General features: G+C 36.0%; 3 protein-coding genes across 3 annotated transcripts; all 3 read right to left on the bottom strand.

Moving 5' to 3' along the window:
* Positions 1-1217: 1217 nt before the first annotated feature.
* LOC143631114 (uncharacterized) lies at positions 1218-6656 on the bottom strand. The gene is made up of 5 exons (XM_077099963.1): positions 6586-6656; positions 6086-6317; positions 4214-5678; positions 2366-3390; positions 1218-1826 (listed from the first exon to the last, which is right to left on the bottom strand). Exons 1-5 carry the CDS (start codon positions 6654-6656, stop codon positions 1218-1220), a joined length of 3402 nt encoding a protein of 1133 aa, XP_076956078.1.
* A 467-nt stretch (positions 6657-7123) lies between these two features.
* On the bottom strand, positions 7124-8472 carry LOC143631138 (CRIB domain-containing protein RIC4-like). Its single transcript, XM_077099985.1, has 3 exons — positions 8358-8472; positions 8142-8264; positions 7124-7390 (listed from the first exon to the last, which is right to left on the bottom strand). The coding sequence occupies exons 1-3, from the start codon at positions 8470-8472 to the stop codon at positions 7143-7145; spliced, it is 486 nt and encodes a 161-aa protein (XP_076956100.1). The 3' UTR covers positions 7124-7142.
* A 4184-nt stretch (positions 8473-12656) lies between these two features.
* On the bottom strand, positions 12657-16488 carry LOC143631113 (leucine-rich repeat receptor protein kinase MSP1-like). Its single transcript, XM_077099962.1, has one exon. The coding sequence runs from the start codon at positions 16437-16439 to the stop codon at positions 12657-12659; it is 3783 nt and encodes a 1260-aa protein (XP_076956077.1). The 5' UTR covers positions 16440-16488.
* Positions 16489-19789: the final 3301 nt, after the last annotated feature.

Genomic DNA, 19789 nt, shown 5'->3' with positions numbered 1-19789 from the left:
CGAATTTCAACCGTTCAGTTTGGTTCGATTGTAAACGAGCCAAGCAATGAGCAAGCCTTTATTCGGTTCAGCTCGGCAACAGCCCTGGTTATAACATATTTATTGTTTATCTAAATAAAATTGAAAAAATGAATAAAAAGAATAAATGATTAGTGAAATGTAAAAAATATATTATGGTAAAAACGCAATTAAAGGATAAAACACCCAAACAAAAAATATTAAAATGTGTAAATAAGAATTCGTTAGTCTTAGTAAAAGCAAGGGTATAACGGTCACTCTCTAAACTATTTATAATAAAATAAATTAAAATAGGTATATTTGCAGTTTTTGTAAATAACGAATGGGAAATATACATTTAACAAATTAGGGAGGGGGAATATGCAATTGTACCTAATTTTATTTTAAATTGAGTTATTGCAAATATTGCCAAATGAATAGCCCGCCACAACACGTGTATTTTACTTCTACTAGTTGAGACGTTGAGTTATATTAAGGAACCCAATTATCCAATCATATTTGATTAATTACTTTTCTTATCAAACTCCTTAAGCATAACCCATACTTTGATTTAGGTTATAGTATTGATCTCAACAACAGCTATATTAGTCCACCTGCAGTATTGATACTAGATAATTTGTATCATCCGTTTAAGAAAAAGAAAAAGATAATTTGTATCATGTCTGTCAAGAGAAGCTTTTATCAGGAAGAAATGTAAAGTCGTTGTGTTAACACGGAGACTACATGCTATTTGTTGGTCATGGTCACTTACCACTCGTACGTAGAAGCTTGGGGAAGGAAGTTGTAAAAAACCTTGATTTATTATTTCAAACAATCGATTGAGGCTTACAGAGACAAATCGAGGGTTACAAATAGAAAAACAATCAAAGAAGCTAATAATATAGCTTTTGCAGATTGAACAAAGAAAGATGTAACACGGTGATTCTGTAGCTAATCGAGTCGAATGCTTGGATGAGATTAAATAGCAATTGTGATGAAAAATGGTGAATGGCTTCGTTCTTTCAATCTGCAGTGAGCCATAACTTAAATACCAAAACTAAGAATGAAAGACAGCACATATCCAGCCCTTTTAATTTCCTTGAATGCAGCAACGGTCCTATCTTTCCTTTATTGCCCAAGTCAACCTTCAACTTTCCTTATTATTAAACCTCACAAAAAAGGAAAAGCAATATAAAAAAGAATTAGAACATTTCATAATTTTAACACCCCTCCTCACTTTGATTCCCAAAGTGGTCTTTTAATCCCAGTTTCCCACATACCAGGTTATGTTGGGCAACACCTAATCCTTTGGTAAATATGTCGGCAGGTTGTTGAGAGGTGTCAATTTTGTTTATTTTGAAGACTCCTGCCATGACTTTTTCCCTTAAACCGAAAAGATCAATTTCAAAATGTTTAGTACGTTCGTGAAAAACTGGATTTGCAGATATTAGAATTGCAGAATTGTTATCACAGTATATTGGCACGGGAAGGGTGTAACTGACCTTCAAGTCTTCTAAGAGTTTAAGAACCCAAATAACTTCACCTCCGGTGATATACATTGCTCTAAATTCTGCCTCGGTAGAGGATCTAGAGACTGTACTCTGCCTCTTACTTTTCCAAGAGATTAGACAGTCTCCTAGATATAAACAGTAACCTGTAACACACCTTCGTGTAACCAAACATTTTCCCCAATCTGAGTGGGAGTAGGCTTTTAGGGAGAAGTTTGGTGACTTTTTAACCCTTAACCCTTTTCCAGGAGAACCTTTTAGATATCTTGGAAGTCTTAAGGCAATTTGAAGATGAGAGTTTAAGGGTTTGTGTAGAATTGACTTAGACATTGAACGGTGTAGAAGTTATCAGGTCTGGTAAGGGTTAGATAAATTAATTTACCAATCAAGATTTGGTATTGTGTGATGTTTTTTAATTCAAAATCGTTTTTTTCACAATTAGTACTGTCATGCAGACTGATGTTTTGTTCCAAAGGATTCCCTACGGGTTTGCTTGCAAGGAGACCAAATTCATGAATTAGATCAAGGCAATATTTCCGTTGTGACATATACATTTCATTCCCATTTTCATAAACCTCAATCCCAAGAAAATATTTTAGTTTTCCCAAGTCCTTAATTTGAAAACACTAACTTAGCTTTTGTTTAATGTTATTTATTTCTAAGTCATTGTTACCGGTTATGATTATGTCATCTACATAGACAAGAAGAAAAACAGAGGTTTCTCCGGTTATTTTCATAAATAAGGATGGGTCATTTTTGCTTTGTAAAAAACCGATGTTGGTAAGGGTTGAGGTTAGTTTTTTGTTCCACTTCCGGGGGGCTTATTTTAGTCCATATAGGGACTTAACAAGTTTACATACCTTGCCAAGTGTGATGTCTGAATTATTACCATACCCTTCGGGTATGTTCATGTAGACATCTAGGAAAGCATTGTTAACATCAAGTTGAAACACATTCCAATTATTTTGAATAGATAGGGAAAGTAAAGCACGTATGGTAACCATTTTGACAACGGGAGAAAATGTTTCGTCGAAGTCAAAGCCCTCACGTTGATTGTACCCTTTAGCAACTAGTCTTGCCTTATATCTCTCAATCTCTCCATTTGACTTATATTTTATTTTATAGATCCATTTACACCCTATTGTTTTTTTATTAGGGGGTAAGTCAGTGATGATCCAAGTTTTGTTTCTGTTTAAGGCTTCCATTTCTTGATTCATAGAATTTACCCAGGTAATATCCTTAGATGCATCAAAATAAGTTTTCGGTTCAATGCTTTTGTCAAGAAGAGAAACAAAACATTTATTGTTATAGGATAGATTAGAGTAATTAACAGATTTTTCTATACCATATTTAACTTTTCTGTTTAGCATGAAGTCGGTGTATCTTTTTGGAATATTGCTAACTCTACTTGATTTACGAGTGCTTTCATTAGGGTCGGTTGAGGTGCCCTCAGGGAAGTTAGCATCAGCTATTTCCTCATTACAATTTTCAACCTCAACTGGTTGCCGAGTGGGAAGAGTGTTGTCAATATAAACATCGGCTTCCAACAGGTCCGCGTCAATATCTAGGGTAACGGCTTCCTGGCTGCTGCCTAAGTTATCAACAGGACTTTGTTGGTTCCCAGAATTGTCATTGTGACTACACCCATTTTCAGTCGAGCCATCCAAGTTTAGGTTGTCATCTTTGGTTTCCCTCCCCTCATCATCGGGCCTTTTAATCTCAGTATCATTTGGTTCAAAACAAAAGTCAAAAAAATTCAAGTGATTTACTCCATTTTCTTCAGGTAAAGTTTCTTTTTTATCTTTTAAAGGAAAATAGGTTTCGTAAAACTTTACGTCACGCGAATAAAAAACAGTTTTGTCGTCAAGAGAGAGTAGTTTGTAGCCTTTTTTATCGAAAGAGTAACCAATTAGAACACATTTGAGGCTCTACTGTCAAATTTAGTTTTTGGGTTTAGATTTGTTGCAAAACACAAACAACCAAATGATCTGAGATGTAGCAGAGAGGGTTTTTTATTTACTAGCAACTCATAAGGGGACTTTCCGTTTAACACGGATGATGGAGTCCTGTTAATCAAGTAGGTAGCTGTTAGAATACACTCAGGCCACATGTATAAGGGAATGCCACTTTGAAAAAGTAAAGATCTAGCAATATTTAAAAGGTGTCGATGCTTTCTCTCTACTATCCCGTTTTGTTGTGGGTATACACACAAGTCGTTTGATGAAGGATACCATTAGTTTTAAAATAGGTTTCGAACCGAGTGTTAACAAATTCAGTACCGTTGTCGATTCTAAAACATTTAACTTGTTTGCCAAACTGAGTTTTAATTAACATTAGAAAATTCATGATGTTTTGAAACACTTCATCTTTTGACTTGAGAAGGTATACCCACTTAGCCCTAGAATAATCATCCACCACAGTCAAGAAGAATCTAAAACCATCTAAACTTGTTATTTTAAAAGGTCCCTATAAGTCTAGGTGAACGAATTCACCTACCGTTTGGGTTTTATGTTCGCTTAGAGGAAAGGGGCTTCTAGTTTGTTTTGCCCGGTGACATATTTCACATGGAACATTTGAGTCATGGTTTTTAAGATTTAGTTCGGGTTTTAAGACGAATAAAACTTGATGTGAGGGATGACCAAGTCTAGAATGCCACAATTTCAAAGTATCATTAACGGGCCAAATAACGTTGTCACAAACGAACACACCTGGAGGAACATCCCCAAAGTAATACAGGCCATTGACCTGTTTACCAGTCAGAAGTGTCGTCTTGCGAGTTAGGTCCTGAATTAAGCATTCAAATTCATTACACCAAGAACCAAGTTTGTTGTCTTTTGCAAGTTTGTAGACAGACAAGAGATTAACACAATACTCAGGAACAACCAAGACATCAACAAGAACAACATTTTTTCCAAGTCTAAGTTTCCCAATTGATGTTATTTTTGCATTAGTCCCGTTGGGGTGACCAACAGTCATGTTGTAGCTTGACACGTCGACAAGGTCAAACATGTTTTTACTAGACAAGACCATATGTTGGTTAGCACCCGAGTCTATTACCCAACCCCTATAATTTCCTTCTTTAGGTGGAGAAGCACAAGTAAAAATTGGGAATGTACACGCGGATTGAAAGTTACCTGCCATATGTGAAGAGTTTTGATCCGAAGCCATAGATCCATTTAGCATGGTCATGAGTTTAGAGTATTGTTCAGGAGTCAACTGACACAAGACTTCACCAGCAGTTTTTGTCTCAGACACAGCATTGTTGCTTGTTGTGGCTTTTAACTTGGTCTTATAATTTGTTGGATACCCAACCAATTCATAACACTTTTCAACCACGTGACCATTTTTGTTACAATGGGTGCATTTCAGTGGACTTCTAGGTTTCTTGTAATTAGAAGTTTTAGATGCAAATGCAGTAGGCTGAGATTTGTTAGATAATGTTATTGTCCTGTGAGATTCCTCTCTAGATATAATGGCAAAGGCACCCTTTACCGTAGGTAAAGGATCTTTAGTTAAAATGGAGGTTCTCACAGATTGATAAGCATCGTATAACCTCATTAAAAATTGCATCAGTCTCATATTTTGATTAAATTTACTTGTTTCATTAGCTGCATTACACGTACATAAAGGCAATTCAAACAGTGAGTCAAATTGTCTCCACATAGATGTAAGTTGATGATAATATTCAGAAATAGGGCAGCCATTTTGTTTAAACAAAGAAATTTTTTGATGAAGGTTATACATTATAGAACCGTCAACTTTTGTATAGGTTTCTTTCAGTTCCTCCCAAACAACTGATGCAATTTTAGAAAATACTTGACCCATAAATAGTTCTTCAGAAATAGAGTTTAAAATCCAAGACAACACAACCGCATTGCATCTATCCCATTGTTTACCTAGGTGTTCATTTGTAATGGGCCTATTACATGTTTTGCCTATAAAACCTAATTTGTTTTTTACATTTAAAGATAGTTCCATAGAATTGGCCCACATGCTATAATTTTCTGTCCCTTTTAGCTTAATATTAACAATGGTCAAATTGTTGGTGTCAGAAGCATGAAGATAAAGCGGATCACCAAAATCAAGGTTACTCATTTGATTATTGTTATTATTAGTGTTAACAATATGTGAATTTGAATTAGTCATGCTGAATTCACAAAACTCACAGAAGCACTAACAAAAAATAATGATAGTAGTAATAATAAGCAGCGGAAATGAAAGCAATAGGGAGATCACACACTTCCTAAAAAGCTTAAATGCACACAAAAAAGCACTCCCTGTTAACAAAGTCAATTACTAGTACTCCTTACCCACCCAAAAAAGGGTGTCTAATGCAATACTAAAAAGACAAAGAAAGGAGTGATGGAAAGATCTTACAGTAAGAAAGCAGGGAGACCTTTTACTTTTCTTTCCTTTTTCTCCTTTTTTTTTAATTATTGAAAAGATGCACAGCAACTTAATATTAGAAGCCTAAGGTAGCAGCCCAATAAAGTTTCTGTTGACCAAATGAGAAGCCTATTGTTTGAGGTCAGTAATTTCTATAATTGAGCCCATTCCTTAGGCCCAATAACATGACTGACCGTTGGTACTATTAAAGCAGTTGCAGAGGCGACTTGAAACCCTAAACCAAGTTCCTCCAGAAGGCCATCTCCGGGACGGTACCGCCGTCTGTGCGTAACCACCACCGTCTCGGAACGCTGTCTTCCATTAAGGTAGATCTTGGAGGAACACATATCAATCAACAGAGGCACCTCAGAAAGCCATTGCTCTGTCTCTATCAGCTTATGGCTCGCTATGGTGCCCACATCTAATCTTATTTCACACACAACACAATACAGTATTAATAACAACTTTATTAAAGTTTCTATCATTGAATTGCTGACTCGTTAGCCGGTTACTGTTGTTGAAACGGCTAGTCGGGTGGGATCAAGGTTGTAAAAGTTGCTAGTCGGGCGGTTGGGTGAGGGATAGTGATTAATTGGATTTAATCAGGATTAATTGAATCGGACTTTATAATTTTCAGTTTTATATATACACATTTTTTACTTGTAGATTTCAGTTTATTTATAAACATACACACTTTGGCTGGAAAGCGCTAATTTTTGCTGGAATCTTGTTAGAAACCGCTGATTTTGGCTGGAAACTCGTCATAGAAGACCAACTATGTTAGATTAGTCCTGATTTTAGCTAGATTTGACCATTGACTGAATAGTTGACTGACTTTCCTAAAATTAATTAGCAAGGTTTTTACAACACTGGTAGGGATTAGTACTTAATCAGGAGATTAGTAGGATTAATTGGATTTGAATTTATATGTAGTTTTTGAAATATATGTATTTATACCAAGTTTTATTTATAAAATTTTCTATTTTAACTTATCTTGACCAAATAGTGATTAATCGGCAACTAGTTGATGGGATACCGACTAATGATTAATTGGGGATTAATTGATGCTTAGTTGGGAATTTTAAAACCATGTTTTTGTTAGCTATTTAGGACACAGATCTCATTTTTCAATACATATTTTTGTTCACATAATCATGAATATATGAATTGAAACAAAATTAGATCTACAACAAAACAGATAAGAATCACTTAAGTTTGGATCATTGTTGCAGAAATGATACAAATATGTATTTAAGTGTTTCTGGTTGGGGATAATAGTGGTGGGTTGTTCTCTGATTGTGCAGCCATTGCATGTTCAAACTGTTTGAGTGAAATAGAAGGAAATGAATGTATTTCCGGTGTTTCTATATTCTCCCAGTTTTTCATTGGGTTTGTGGTCATGGATCCATCATATCCTATGTGTGTCACATGCTTCACATCTGTTGGGTATCCAATTTCCAGCTCTTTTTCCATCTCTATTTCCTCCACATCGCTGTATTCTGAAACAATTTGTAACACCAAAATCAACCATAGTTTCCATCTGTGTGTCATAAGTTAGAGCTGTAAATGAGCCAAGCCTAGGCTTGGCTTGTTTTGAGCTCTTTTCTAAAGCTTGAGCTTGGCTTGTGAGTATAGGTGCACAAACAGGTTAACCGGTTAGTGGTCAATGGTCAAATTACCTGGTTTTGAGTCAAGAAACCTCTACGTGGTATAACCGGATTCAGTTATAACTGAACCGGTTAACTGTTAAATAATGGAAAAAACCAGTTTTAAAAAAATAATAATAATAAACCAAATAACTGGTTTGTAACCGGTTTCGGAGATCAATACTATAAACCGGTTTCTAACCGTCGGGTTGAATCGGGTACTAACCAGTTGTTTTGGACCAGGTACTAACGGGTTAGTGAATCGTGTATAAACTGGTTAGTTTGTGCACCTCTACTTGTGATTTGGTTTTTTAATCTTGGTTTTGGCGCATTTATTATTTGTTAATTAAATGTGAATACATTTTTTCTTAATATTGTTATATATTTTGTAAAAAAATTCGTGATAAGCCGAAGTGTGACTCCGTGTAGCACATTAAACGAGCCAAAGCTTGGCTCGCGGTTGGCTGTGTAATGTGAAATTAATACATAGAAGTCTAAGTTAGTTCAAACTTGAAAATACACTAAATAAGCTTTATTCAAGACTCGGGCTCGGTTTAACCTATTTTGAGCCTTTTATCAATCCGGCTTAGATAGTGTCACTTACTTAGAATTCTTGTAAAGCTTTTGAATGTCTCCAAGATTAGCCTTTGGATCCCTCTTGAAATGGTAGATCTGCTTACAATTCCCCAAGATTTCTTGGATTTCATATTGGATGACCTTTTTCCATCTGGTTGGTATCCATGAGAAAACAAGTTAACTCCAACACAATATAAGCTTACAATGAAATGATGTTTAGAGAGAGAGATGTATATAATAATACATGTTACATGATGTTTTGGAGTGTTTTGTGCCTTGCATTTGTTTGATTCAATTGCACCTGTGGTTGACTTTGAGATGCATCCCATAGAAATTGGAAGAACAAGAAACCTTTCCATGACTTTGAATCTAAGATGAAACAACTAACCACCACTGACATTTAAGAGGTTTTTGGTTGAATGTAATAGGGTAGGTCTTCCTAACTTGGGTTGCAAGCTATAATCATGGTACATGTTACAACTGTAATATAACATTTGTAGAAAGTTGATTATGCTGTTGGGTTGGGTTTGGTGTGGTTAGTAGGTAGGTTAAGCTGTACAACTCAACCTACCATGTAAATGATTGATGGGGTAATTGTGGATTGAGTTCTTATTATGAGCCCACCAACCAAACTGTTTGTTGTTGAGCTTTTGGTGTCTCTGACTTTGCATCTAGTTCATCATTTGGGCATATATTATATATCTCATTACATTGGTTTTGACTATATTATTCTAAACAAGTCAATTTGACCCTAGTGGTATTTTAAACTAAATTGAACTTTTCTTTAAGATGCAAGGAGCCTGAGCTTGTTTGTTGTTAAGGCTCGGGACGTGGTCAAATATAGTTGTAGCTTGCTAAAGTTATGGCGTAGGCTCGACCCGTCTCGGCTCACATAAACAAGTAGAACAAAATTACAAGTCACCACAAATAAATGCTATGGGCAATCAAGTACAAATGCTTTAAATCAAATCATTCTATAATAATTTGTTTAAATCAACATACTTTTTGCTTGAAACTCACAAATCCATAGATTAGTCAACAATTATTCTGGGATGCATCACGTATTCACATGAACCACAAAAGACAGAATAAGATAAAAAAGTTAAAAAGCTATTGACTATAGGTCTTATCATTTGATTGGGATCATTAACTTACAATTTTAGGGTTGGACCGTGGCATGATCATGTACCATCTTTCTTTAATTTGTTTAATTTTTGAAAGACTATTCAAGGACATTCCACCGCTAGGGGCGTCGTCAGTTCGTTAAAGATTTAATCGATTTGTTCAAATTAATTTGTTTGGACTTGATCCCATATCCAAAACCAAATTCATCAATGGGCCAAATCGAATTAAAGCAAACACCTTTGCCAAGATTTAATTTATGTTGGTGTTTAAGACAACCATTTTGGTTCAGTGTACCGCATCAAAATATTCAAACAAACACAACATATCCTAAACCAAAAGTTTACAACCATAACAAAAACATTCAAACAAGAAAATAGTCATAAAACGTACAAAAGCATAATAAAACATCCAAACCAGATAAGAAACTTAACATACTAAACCATAATAAAGCATCCAAACTAGATAAGTCTTAACATACTAAACCATAATAAAACATTCAAACTGGATAATAGTCTTAAACATCCGAACTTGACTAGACAAACATGGGCTATTTTGATGAAGATCGGACTGAATCATAAAAATAATTAATAAAGGCCCATTTTTAAACAAAATCCGGTTAAACCGAATGAATCATACAAATCGCATTAAAAAAATACCCAATCCAAAAACCGAATTCCGAATTCAGGTTCGGTTGTTAATGACTCAAAAAACTGAATCCCCAATTTGAATTCAGTTTTTGGGTTATGGATACGATTCGATTTTTGATTTTTTTTGGCGCCTGTATCCATCAGTCGACTGTAGGGCTTCAATGTAAATTCCAAAAATCTTTCTTTTATCCCCACCTTTATGTTGTTTTCATACTGTGTTTTATTATGATATCAAAGAGTAAATATAAGTAACATTTTTTAATAGCTAATATTTCATCATGTTTCAATTGAAACTAGAACCCATAATTCTTTGGTTAAAAGTCATACACATTTGTCCCTAGACACGTCACATGCTTTTACTTTTAACATAAAAAAAGACTAATTTCCCAAAATAACCTATTTTGACCATGGCTTTCCATAAATAGCCTAAGACCAAACAAAACCAAAATTAGCCTAAAAATCCTGTTGGATCCGACGGAAACCGTTTCTGATCCGACGAAATTTCAACACCGTCCGATGGAATTTTTGAACCTTTAAAAATCATGTCACGTGTCAACGTATTAATAGATACGACGGAATTTCTTAAAAAAATCGTCGGATCCGGCGGAATTTTAGCGAGTCCGACGGAATTCTTCATCTTCTACCTCTCAAGCCCTAAACCTCCGTAATCAACCTCTATCTCCATTTTTCTCAATTCTACACAAAATCAAGCAAATCAATAGTACAAATCGCTTAATTTTTTGAGGAGAACACAACCATCGTGTTTAATTTCACTTTATAACTCAAAATCAAAACCCCCCCCCCCCCCCCCGAATTGAAAAATCGGGTTTGTCGGACAAATTAAACAGTCGGGTCCGACGGAAGCATGAACTGAACCGTCAGATCCGACTGTTTATTATTACATTGGTTTGTTTCATTAATCCATCAGACAAAACGGTAAACCGCCGGAGCCGACGGAATAGTATGCTTCGTGGGATGTCCTGATAGGCCCATTAATCCGTCGGATTAGAAACGAAACGGTTGACGGGATTTTTAGGCTAGTTTGGTTTCTTGGTTCTTGGTTTTTTTTTTTTAGGCTATATATGGAAAACCATGATCAAAATAGGGTATTTTGGGAAATTTCCCTAAAAAAATCTATATATGTAAATATTGATCCATGCACAGGGACGGATATACCTGGGTTACCCCTCAATTTCGTTGCGTAGTGCAAAATTTTATTTTTTTTAATAGTTTGAAACATCGGCACCCCTGAGCGAAGATTAGGTTACCCCTGAGCAAACATTATATATATAAAAAACGTAAAACGTTTCATCGGAAAAAATTTTCAATGATATATAGTTGCAGAAAGAAAAGTGGAAGAGGAGGATAAAGGTAGAAGATGGGGTTTTTTTTTAAGTTATCGAGGGAAAATGAAAATAAAAACTGAAAAGTTTCTTTCATATCATTTCGTTTGATTTTTTTATTAAATTAAAAATATAATATATATTTTAAAATGATAACTGAAAGTTCCATCTGGATTTCTTCTATTAAAAAAAAAAGTAAAATTTTGGATTTCTACTTGTTATGTATTTATACATTTATCGGTAACTTGGTATATTTAATTTAGTTGATCCTGTTTGTTTTATTTTTTTTAATTTTATTAACGACTAATGAATAAAGACCCGTTACCCGAGGTAATACAATAGCAAAATGCGATCTCATACGCATGCGATGGAAGACAACATTGGGTAGCCCGAACCAATCATCTTATGTTACGACGTGCTTATTTTTATCTACGTATTGATATAAATTTTTTATTCACAACAATCCAGTCTATGTTTCGAGGTAAATTTTATTCAACACGAGTTGGGTCAAACATTATGTTATATAAACAACTAGGTTCGTTAGACGTTAAACCCAATTTAAAATTTGGAAAATAAAAAAATAGGGGCTCGCTGTTACACCCGTACAGGACCTCGAGGGATTTTTTGAATTCTCATAGACGATCCTATATGAATGTACGGTAAAAAAAAAAAATAGGTTACCCCTGAATTTTTTTTCTAGATTCGCCAATGTCCATGCATGCACCCAGTGGTTGGTTTAAACAAACTATTGGAGAAATTTGAGGATGTGTTATAATCACCCACGGGTTGTCGCCTCATCATGATTGTGATTACAAGATACTCAAGGATGAGAGCATGCATGATAATCAGTCAGAAAACCAAGCTGCCCCAAAAGGATGTTATTCTACAGACAGTTGAATAATTGGTTAAGACTGCAGGTGTTATACAGGATAGCTCAGCCACTTTCTACTGCTCCAGCAATTGGCGTCTATGAAGTTAAATGATGTTGCTATTAAAAATGGTGTCCCAATTCCACCAGAAGAAATTGGGGAGCTTTGATATTTTATAAACTAGGTGTGAGATCCAGGCACCAGATTCGAATGAACTCTGCTGATGTTCCAAACACGGCATTCCAAACCCATCAAGGCCACTATGAGACCATGCAACCATTATCAATTCCAGAACTTATATTCTCAGACATCTACCACAAAAAGCATCCCCCAAACAATGCAAGAGCAATCAATATATGAACTTTGTTTCAAATAAAATCATATTATAAAAAACATAATTTGTTTCAACCAACATATTTTTTATGTTTTAAAATTCACAAACTCAAAACTATATTATTCTAGATGCACCACATGAGCTACATAACAGAATCTTAAATTGAAAAAAAGAAAGAAAAAAAAAACTTAAAAAGCAATTCACTACACCATTTGCTTGCGCTGATCAACACTCACTTTTGTTCTTAATCTCTTTGAGTAGTTTAACAACATCAAGCATAGTCGGCCTCTTCTGCGGTTGATCACTCGTGCACGCTTGTGCGATAGCAAGCACATCCAGCATTTGATCCTTCCACTTCCACGAACCATAAAAGCACGGGTCTAGCACCTCAGACTCCTTCCTTTTTGCCACCTTGGCTCGAACCCACCCAACAAGATTCTCACCCTCACCATCCGAGGGTCCAGTCGGTTCTTTCCCAGTTACCAGTTCCAACATCACCACCCCGAAGCTATAAACATCCCCCTTTGTAGTCGCCATCATTTTCTGACCATATTCTGGTGGGATATATCCAAACGTGCCCGCAAGCATTGTACTCACATGACTTTCACATGCACTGATTATCCTAGCCAGCCCAAAATCAGACACCCGTGGCTCGAGCTTGCTGTCCAGCAAGATGTTACTCGACTTAATGTCTCGGTGAATGATATGTGGAACGACTTCATGATGTAAAAAGGCTAGCCCACGAGCCGAACCGAGACAGATTTTGAAACGGGCAGGCCAGTCAAGTGCTTCAACCGCATCTGCGCGGTTTCTCAACCAAACATCAAGACTTCCATTTGCCATATATTCATAAATCAAAAACCTTTCATCTTCAAACACACAGTATCCCAACAACTGGACCAAGTTTTCATGTTTAACTTTTCCAATCGTTTCCATCTCGGCGAAAAACTCACGTTCACCGTGCGTTCGACCACCGTGCAGTCGTTTGACCGCAATGGTTTTACCTTCTGGAAGTAATGCTCTGTAAACCGTGCCAAAACCACCGTCACCTATAATGTAGGCCTTGCTAAAATTCTCTGTGGCAGTTAATACATCCTTAAGATTCAACCTTAACAAAGACTGCTCAAATGTTGCAATGTTGATGCTTAAAGGTTCTTTTGGTCTTTTCATTAACAGCCCGTATTTTGAATTTGTGTCAGTTGGTGGAATCTCAGTTTTACCCCTCTCAAGAACTTCAGATTCTTTTTTAAACATCTTTTGTCTCATAATAGCAATGAACACGACCATGAAAACGAATGTGGCACCAAGTGAAATCCCCAAAACATAGGCATGAGTTAACGTGTGTGCTGACGTGTACACACGTTCAGAAGGATATGGGCTACCAGGGCTGCTAGTGTTTGGTTTGTTACAAGAATCAGGAACCGGGCCCGTGAATTGGTTGCCATAGAAGCTAACAAATGTTAACCCTTCTATATCACAAATGCTGTAAGGGAAAGAGCTTTGGAAATTATTTCTTGAAAAGTCGAGATAAGTTAATGCAGCATGGTTGGAGAGAGAAGGGAAACTACCATTGATGATGTTGTTATGAATGTCCAAAATGGTCAAGGCAGTCAGATTTGAAACAGAAGGGTCAAGAGCACCAGAAAAGTGGTTATTACTTGCATTTAATGAAAAAAGTGAGGTGCTGCTGATATGGCCAAAGGAGAGTTGACCAGAAAAACGGTTCATGCTAACATCAACATATTGTAAATCATTGATACTGAACATAGATGAAGGCAAAGAGCCACTGAAACAGTTGTTTGATAAGTCTAGTTTAACTAAACTTGGCATCATTGATCCAAAATTATCAGGAATTGAGCCCGTCACCTGGTTATGTGAAATTATCAAGCCCTGAAGATTTCTCATGGAGAAGAAGTTTGGAACAACCGGGCCAGTAAGACGATTAAAAGACAGATCAAGTGAAGTCAAGTTGGTTAATCCAGATATTTCATATGGAATGGGCCCATCAAGTTGGTTCCTTGATAATATAAGTTGATTCACAATGATGCATTTCTCGATTGTAACAGGAATGGGCCCGGAAAGCCTGTTGTTGGAAAGATCAAACATGCCATAATGCTGCATATATTCAGAATCGGACAGCGTGACTTTCTGAAAACCCGTACAGATCTCGTTTGGTATCGGCCCCGAGAGCTGGTTGTTGGATAAAACAAGGTTGTCAAGCAGTTCCAGTTGAGATATGGCTTTTGGTATCCGACCCGTTAACTTGTTTGATCCGAGATCCAAAGAGACCAGACTTACACAGCTGAAAAGCTCCAATGGGATGCCACCGGTCAACTTGTTACCATTAAGTGACAAATTGGTCAAATTTTTTAGTTGACCGATTGATCTTGGAATAGTTCCTTCAAAGAGATTATTATCCATAAACAAACTTCGAATTGTGGAAACTTTTGCAATTGCATCTGGGATATGACCTTCAAGCAAGTTACCACCGACTGAGATCCCCATTAACGTTTTCGACTCCCAAAGCTGACTAGGAATCGTTCCAGTGAATCGGTTAGATGATAAGTCCAATGTTGTTAATTGTAGTTCTCCTAAATAAGCAGGTAATTCACCATACAACTTGTTTGCAGAGAGTTTCAAATCTGTGAGAACAGAACAATTCTTGAAACTGCTGCCTATAGTACCATTGAATTCATTATAAGATAACACTAATATCTCCAATGCATTGTTTTCACAAATGCCAGTTGGCAGCTCACCAGAAAGCTTGTTGGAAGTGAGGTCAACAACGGTCAAGGATGGGAGGTCGAGTGGTGGCAGACGCCCAGTAAATTGGTTCTTTGACAATGTTAGTGATGATACACATTTCCAGTTTGAAAGCCACTCTGGCAACGGGCCGGACAGGTGGTTTGCGCCCACAGAAAACGACTCTATTGCTTCAAGATTAGCAAGACTATCAGGTAACGAGCCGGATAATGTGTTGAATGAAAGATTAATTACCTTCAACCTTTTGCAGTTTCCCAATGAGGATGGGATTGACCCGTTTAGTCCTGCATTGTTGCCAAGAAAGTAAGTAAGATTAGCCATCTCCCCTATTGTAGAAGGTAATCCACCTTCAAAGAAGTTATATGATATTTCCAGTGAGCTCAAACGAGTCATCTTTGTAATCTGAGCCGGGATGATTCCCGTAATCGAGCAGTTTATGAGGTTGAGAACCGTGAGAGCTGTCAGATCACCAATGGTTTCTGGTATAGGACCAGTTAACGAGTTTTTAGCAAGATCAAGTCCCTGAAGCATCTTCAAATTCCCAATTTCTTGAAATATTGGTCCTGTGAAGCGGTTAACACTAGCATCCAAGAACAACAGATTCGTAAGATTACTTAACTCTGAAGGAAGTGATCCAGAGAAGAAGTTATTACTGAGATCAAGAGACTTCAACTTCTTTAAATTCCCAACTTGATATGGAACACTACCCGAGAACGAGTTTGATCCAACCGAGAGCTCGGTCAGGTGTTTAAGCTGCCCGATTGTCGATGGCAGGTTTCCTGAAAAGCCATTGCTATCAAGTATAAGAACTTCGAGGTTTTTCAGATTCGAAATCGTTGATGGCAGCTCACCTGATAACCTGTTATTACTCAGGTCAAGCGTCTGCAAGTGTTCTAGAGTAAACAGTTCTGAGTCAATATGGCCACTGAAACCGCAATCGCTAACATCGAGATGCTTTAAAGTCTTGAACTCTGTTAAAACCTTGGGGAATTGAAGACTTATAGGTGATGATGTGCACGATAGAGATATATGGTGAACTACTGAATTCTCACACTGTATGCCAGTCCAGTTACATGGAGGCATATTTGAATCAAACCAGGTGGATTTAACATCCTTTCTTTGCAGAAGCAAGTTTCTAAGTGCAATCAATGATGATGTGTCAGTTGAGTAACACAATTGCACAAGACAGAGGAATAGTAGGACGAGGGCATCAAATGGTTTCAATCTTGAAATTGAGTTTGTCATTATACACTAAACCAGATGATTAAGTTACTCTGCAAGTAAGGAAAGCAAAAGATGTTTAATTTAAGAACATTAATAATAATAACAATAGTATTGAATGTGTAGAAACAACAACTTTGGAAACTATATAACAAATTATGGTAAAAAAAAAAGCAGTCTTGACTCTATGAAATCAAACTTGTTTGATGCAAGAATGGTGTTGTCCTTGTGAATGATACTATGATACAAAAGCCAGTAAAGCTACTAGCTTTCTCACAAAAAGAAGTAATTATGCAACTTAAGTTAAAATGCCTTTATAATGAAAACCTGAACCAGATGCTGATTACATAACGATGAATTAAAAAAAATGGCACTTTTGTTACTGATTACACAATGATGAATAAAAAAAGGCACTTTTGGGAAATCAATGGGCTCAAGAAACATTCATAATAATCATATGGTTAAAAAATAAAAAATCTAATAACTTGTTTATGGCCTGTAACATAAAAAGTTTTGAGTATGAAATTAATTCATACATCTCCTTTGTGTCACGGCCACTTAAAAATGGAATCAAAGCTAGCTACCAATTGTTGTATAACCTCCCTAATTAAGCTACCAAAATCCATTTTTTCTATAATAATAAAAAAAATGTTATATCAGGTTTTCAATCCTGGAAATTAAAAATGAAAATGAAAACCTAATTTATCGAAAGATGAAGCAAAATTACTAAAAATAGAAAGTTTACTGTTGGATTTGGATCAATGTCCACCGAAACTCAACAATTTTCAACGCAACAAAACCTAGTGAAATATGCAGGCAGCAGCAAATGATTTGATGATCGGAGTCACAAAAACACACACATTGATTTAAACAAACAGATACAGATACAGACGCTGCTTTAATAATAATAATAATACCTAAAAGTTGTGAAGAAAACAAAGAGCGTCCGTCTGCTACGTGCTTCAACGCTAAAGCTTTCTTCCCGTACGATCGATGTGCTTTTATAATTAAACACAGACAGAGAGTTCTCTCCCTAGAAACTGATGATGAGTTTTCAGTTTTCTCTCTCTAGAAATGTCATAATATCTTTGTGACAGACAAGGGGAGGTGATACTGTACGTCGTCGTTTCGGTAGGGTGGCTGGCGGTACTACTGGTGGCAAGGAAGGTGTGACTTGTGACTGAGTTTTAAGTTTTTTTTCCGTTTACATGCAAATAAAGATATTATATAATCAGTCCGTTAGGATTTCATTCACGCGCCGTTAACTTTTCCGTTAAGGATTGTGTCTTGATTGACGGCGCGTGGTTGGGTATGCGAGTGGTGTCTGATGATGGTACGCTGGGTAAGAATGAGGATATACATTTGACCGGAATGTATTTGTTTTATTTATGTTAAAAATGGTAATTTATTACTTTGTTAGTAGTTGGATCATTAATAGGATGATTTCATGAAATTATTTTGTTGTATAATAAATAAAGATAATTAAATTCTGAGTTGTCATACGCAGACAAGCCACCTAGTTGTGTAAATTTCTAGTCATGTCTTCTTTAATTTCTTCGGTCTGGTTGGTGTTTATCGAAGGTAGATATATCTTGGGCGGGACCGTAAGCAAATGATGCTTTTCAAGATCGATTTTAAGAAAGCTTGTGATACGTTAAGCTAGGAGTTTCTCTTATATGGGTGTTGGAAGGTATGGGTTAACGGTAAGCCTGTGAAGAAATACTAGCTGGTTGAATAAAGGGATTAGACGGGGCGACCTGCTCACCCCTTTCTTGTTCGTCATTGCTGTGGAGACTCTCCAAACAGTAAGGAGAGGGTGAGAAATGTAGGGCCCTTTTCCGCAGACTCTTTGGCTTTAAGAACGCTAGTTTTAAGAATGAGTGGATGGAAGGAGCATTCAAGACTCTCGAGGTTGGACAAAGGCGCCTCTTCTCAGTCGTGAGTGAGTTGTGAAGATCTCCGAAATCAGTTTACCTAATAACTAATGAAGGACTTTCCATTTCACACATGTGTTTTGCTGATGATTTGATATTCGTAAAAATCTTAACTGAATGGTTACTGGACCGTTTACTAAGATGCTTCTTCCTTCTATATGGCTTAAAAATCAATTTTTGTGTTAAGGATAAGGAGCTTAGTAGGAGGGAGGAGGTGGTACAATACAGTGCCAGCGAATTTCGGCTTACCTATCTAGGGCTTCCGATTGTTGTGAATATGAAGCGAACAAGATTTTGGGGCTGCCTTGATGTGCTTTTATTCGTTCATTATAAAAAAATTATGACAATAATAATTTCAATTAACACTTTTAGTCTAGTAGAAAAGTGAAAGCAACGTATATTTATGTTTAGTACAACTTCGCACAACCTCTACATTATTTATTTTTTCTTTTACCACCGGTCGTGTGTCATTCATGAATTAATTTCTATTTAGTCCAACCTTGCCATGGGCATAGGAGACCAATCTCCGTTTCAGTCCAACCGTGACGCTTGTTAAATAAATATACATTTAATTACTTTTTATGTAACAATCATTGCATTATCTTTATAATACGTGTTGGTATGCCATTCGAAGAAAAAAGGTAAACATGTTAATACTCGTTGGATGTAAGACTTCAAATTTAGGGGTGTTTGGGATTGCTTATTTTCATCCGCTTATGACTTATTAACTTTTTAAAAAGTTAAAAGGTGTTTAGGATTGCTTATGTGTGAGGGAAAAGTTCTATAAGTTACAACTTTATAACTTATGACTTATGGAAAAGTCATAAGGAGGCCAAAATAAGGAATCCCACACACCCCTTTAATAAGTTTTTACATGTAAAACGGTAAATTAAAATATAAAAAGCCTAATTCATAAATTAATTATTATTTAGTCATTTACACTACTTTTTCTAAAATAAAATTTTAGCTTTTTTGTTATAAGTTGTGTGTTTGAATAGCAAATCAAATTGTTTAGTCAAATTCCAAGGTTTTAGCTATCAAATATAGGGATCCAATAAAAAGCTGATTTTGTTCAATTAGGCTAAGAAACCATATTGTCTAAGGTAAGTGAAACCAATAGTTGAGATAAGATGAAGAAATAAAGAGAGAAATACTATTTAGGTATAACCGTTTTGTTAAACTTTTCTTAAATATATGCATTTTTTAAACGTACCATCAATTTTTCATACGATATTATTTTTTAAAAAAATACACATGACCATTGATTTTACTTAAAACAAAAACATCAATTTTTCATACGATGTTATTTAAAAAAATTACACATGACCATTGATTTTACTTAAAACAAAAACACGGGTGCATAGTTGTAAATACATGAAAAAATATGGGGCGCATGATTATTTTATAACTTGCGTAATTATTTTACTTCATCCGGAATGA

The sequence above is a fragment of the Bidens hawaiensis genome, unplaced genomic scaffold, assembly GCF_021521415.1.
Source record: "Bidens hawaiensis isolate Kalapana, Puna unplaced genomic scaffold, B.hawaiensis_p1.1 tig00005944_1, whole genome shotgun sequence".
Taxonomy (NCBI): Eukaryota; Viridiplantae; Streptophyta; class Magnoliopsida; order Asterales; family Asteraceae; genus Bidens; species Bidens hawaiensis.
Note: the sequence above shows the minus strand (reverse complement) of the source record. Positions and strands in the feature narration are given on the sequence as shown.

Excerpts from the sequence above, each read along its gene's own strand:
- LOC143631114 (XM_077099963.1), bottom strand. The coding sequence starts at position 6,656 with ATGACGAGTTTCCAGCCAAAATCAGCGGTTTCTAACAAGATTCCAGCA. Across the intron at positions 6,318-6,585 it reads ATTAGCGCTTTCCAGCCAAA|ATTAGATGTGGGCACCATAG; the intron begins GTGTGTATGTTT and ends GTGTGAAATAAG. Across the intron at positions 5,679-6,085 it reads CTGCTTTAATAGTACCAACG|TGCTTCTGTGAGTTTTGTGA; the intron begins GTCAGTCATGTT and ends ATTTTTTGTTAG.
- LOC143631138 (XM_077099985.1), bottom strand. The coding sequence starts at position 8,472 with ATGGAAAGGTTTCTTGTTCTTCCAATTTCTATGGGATGCATCTCAAAG. Across the intron at positions 8,265-8,357 it reads TCCAAAACATCATGTAACAT|ATGGAAAAAGGTCATCCAAT; the intron begins GTATTATTATAT and ends GATACCAACCAG. Across the intron at positions 7,391-8,141 it reads AAGCTTTACAAGAATTCTAA|AATACAGCGATGTGGAGGAA; the intron begins GTAAGTGACACT and ends AAATTGTTTCAG.
- LOC143631113 (XM_077099962.1), bottom strand. The coding sequence starts at position 16,439 with ATGACAAACTCAATTTCAAGATTGAAACCATTTGATGCCCTCGTCCTA.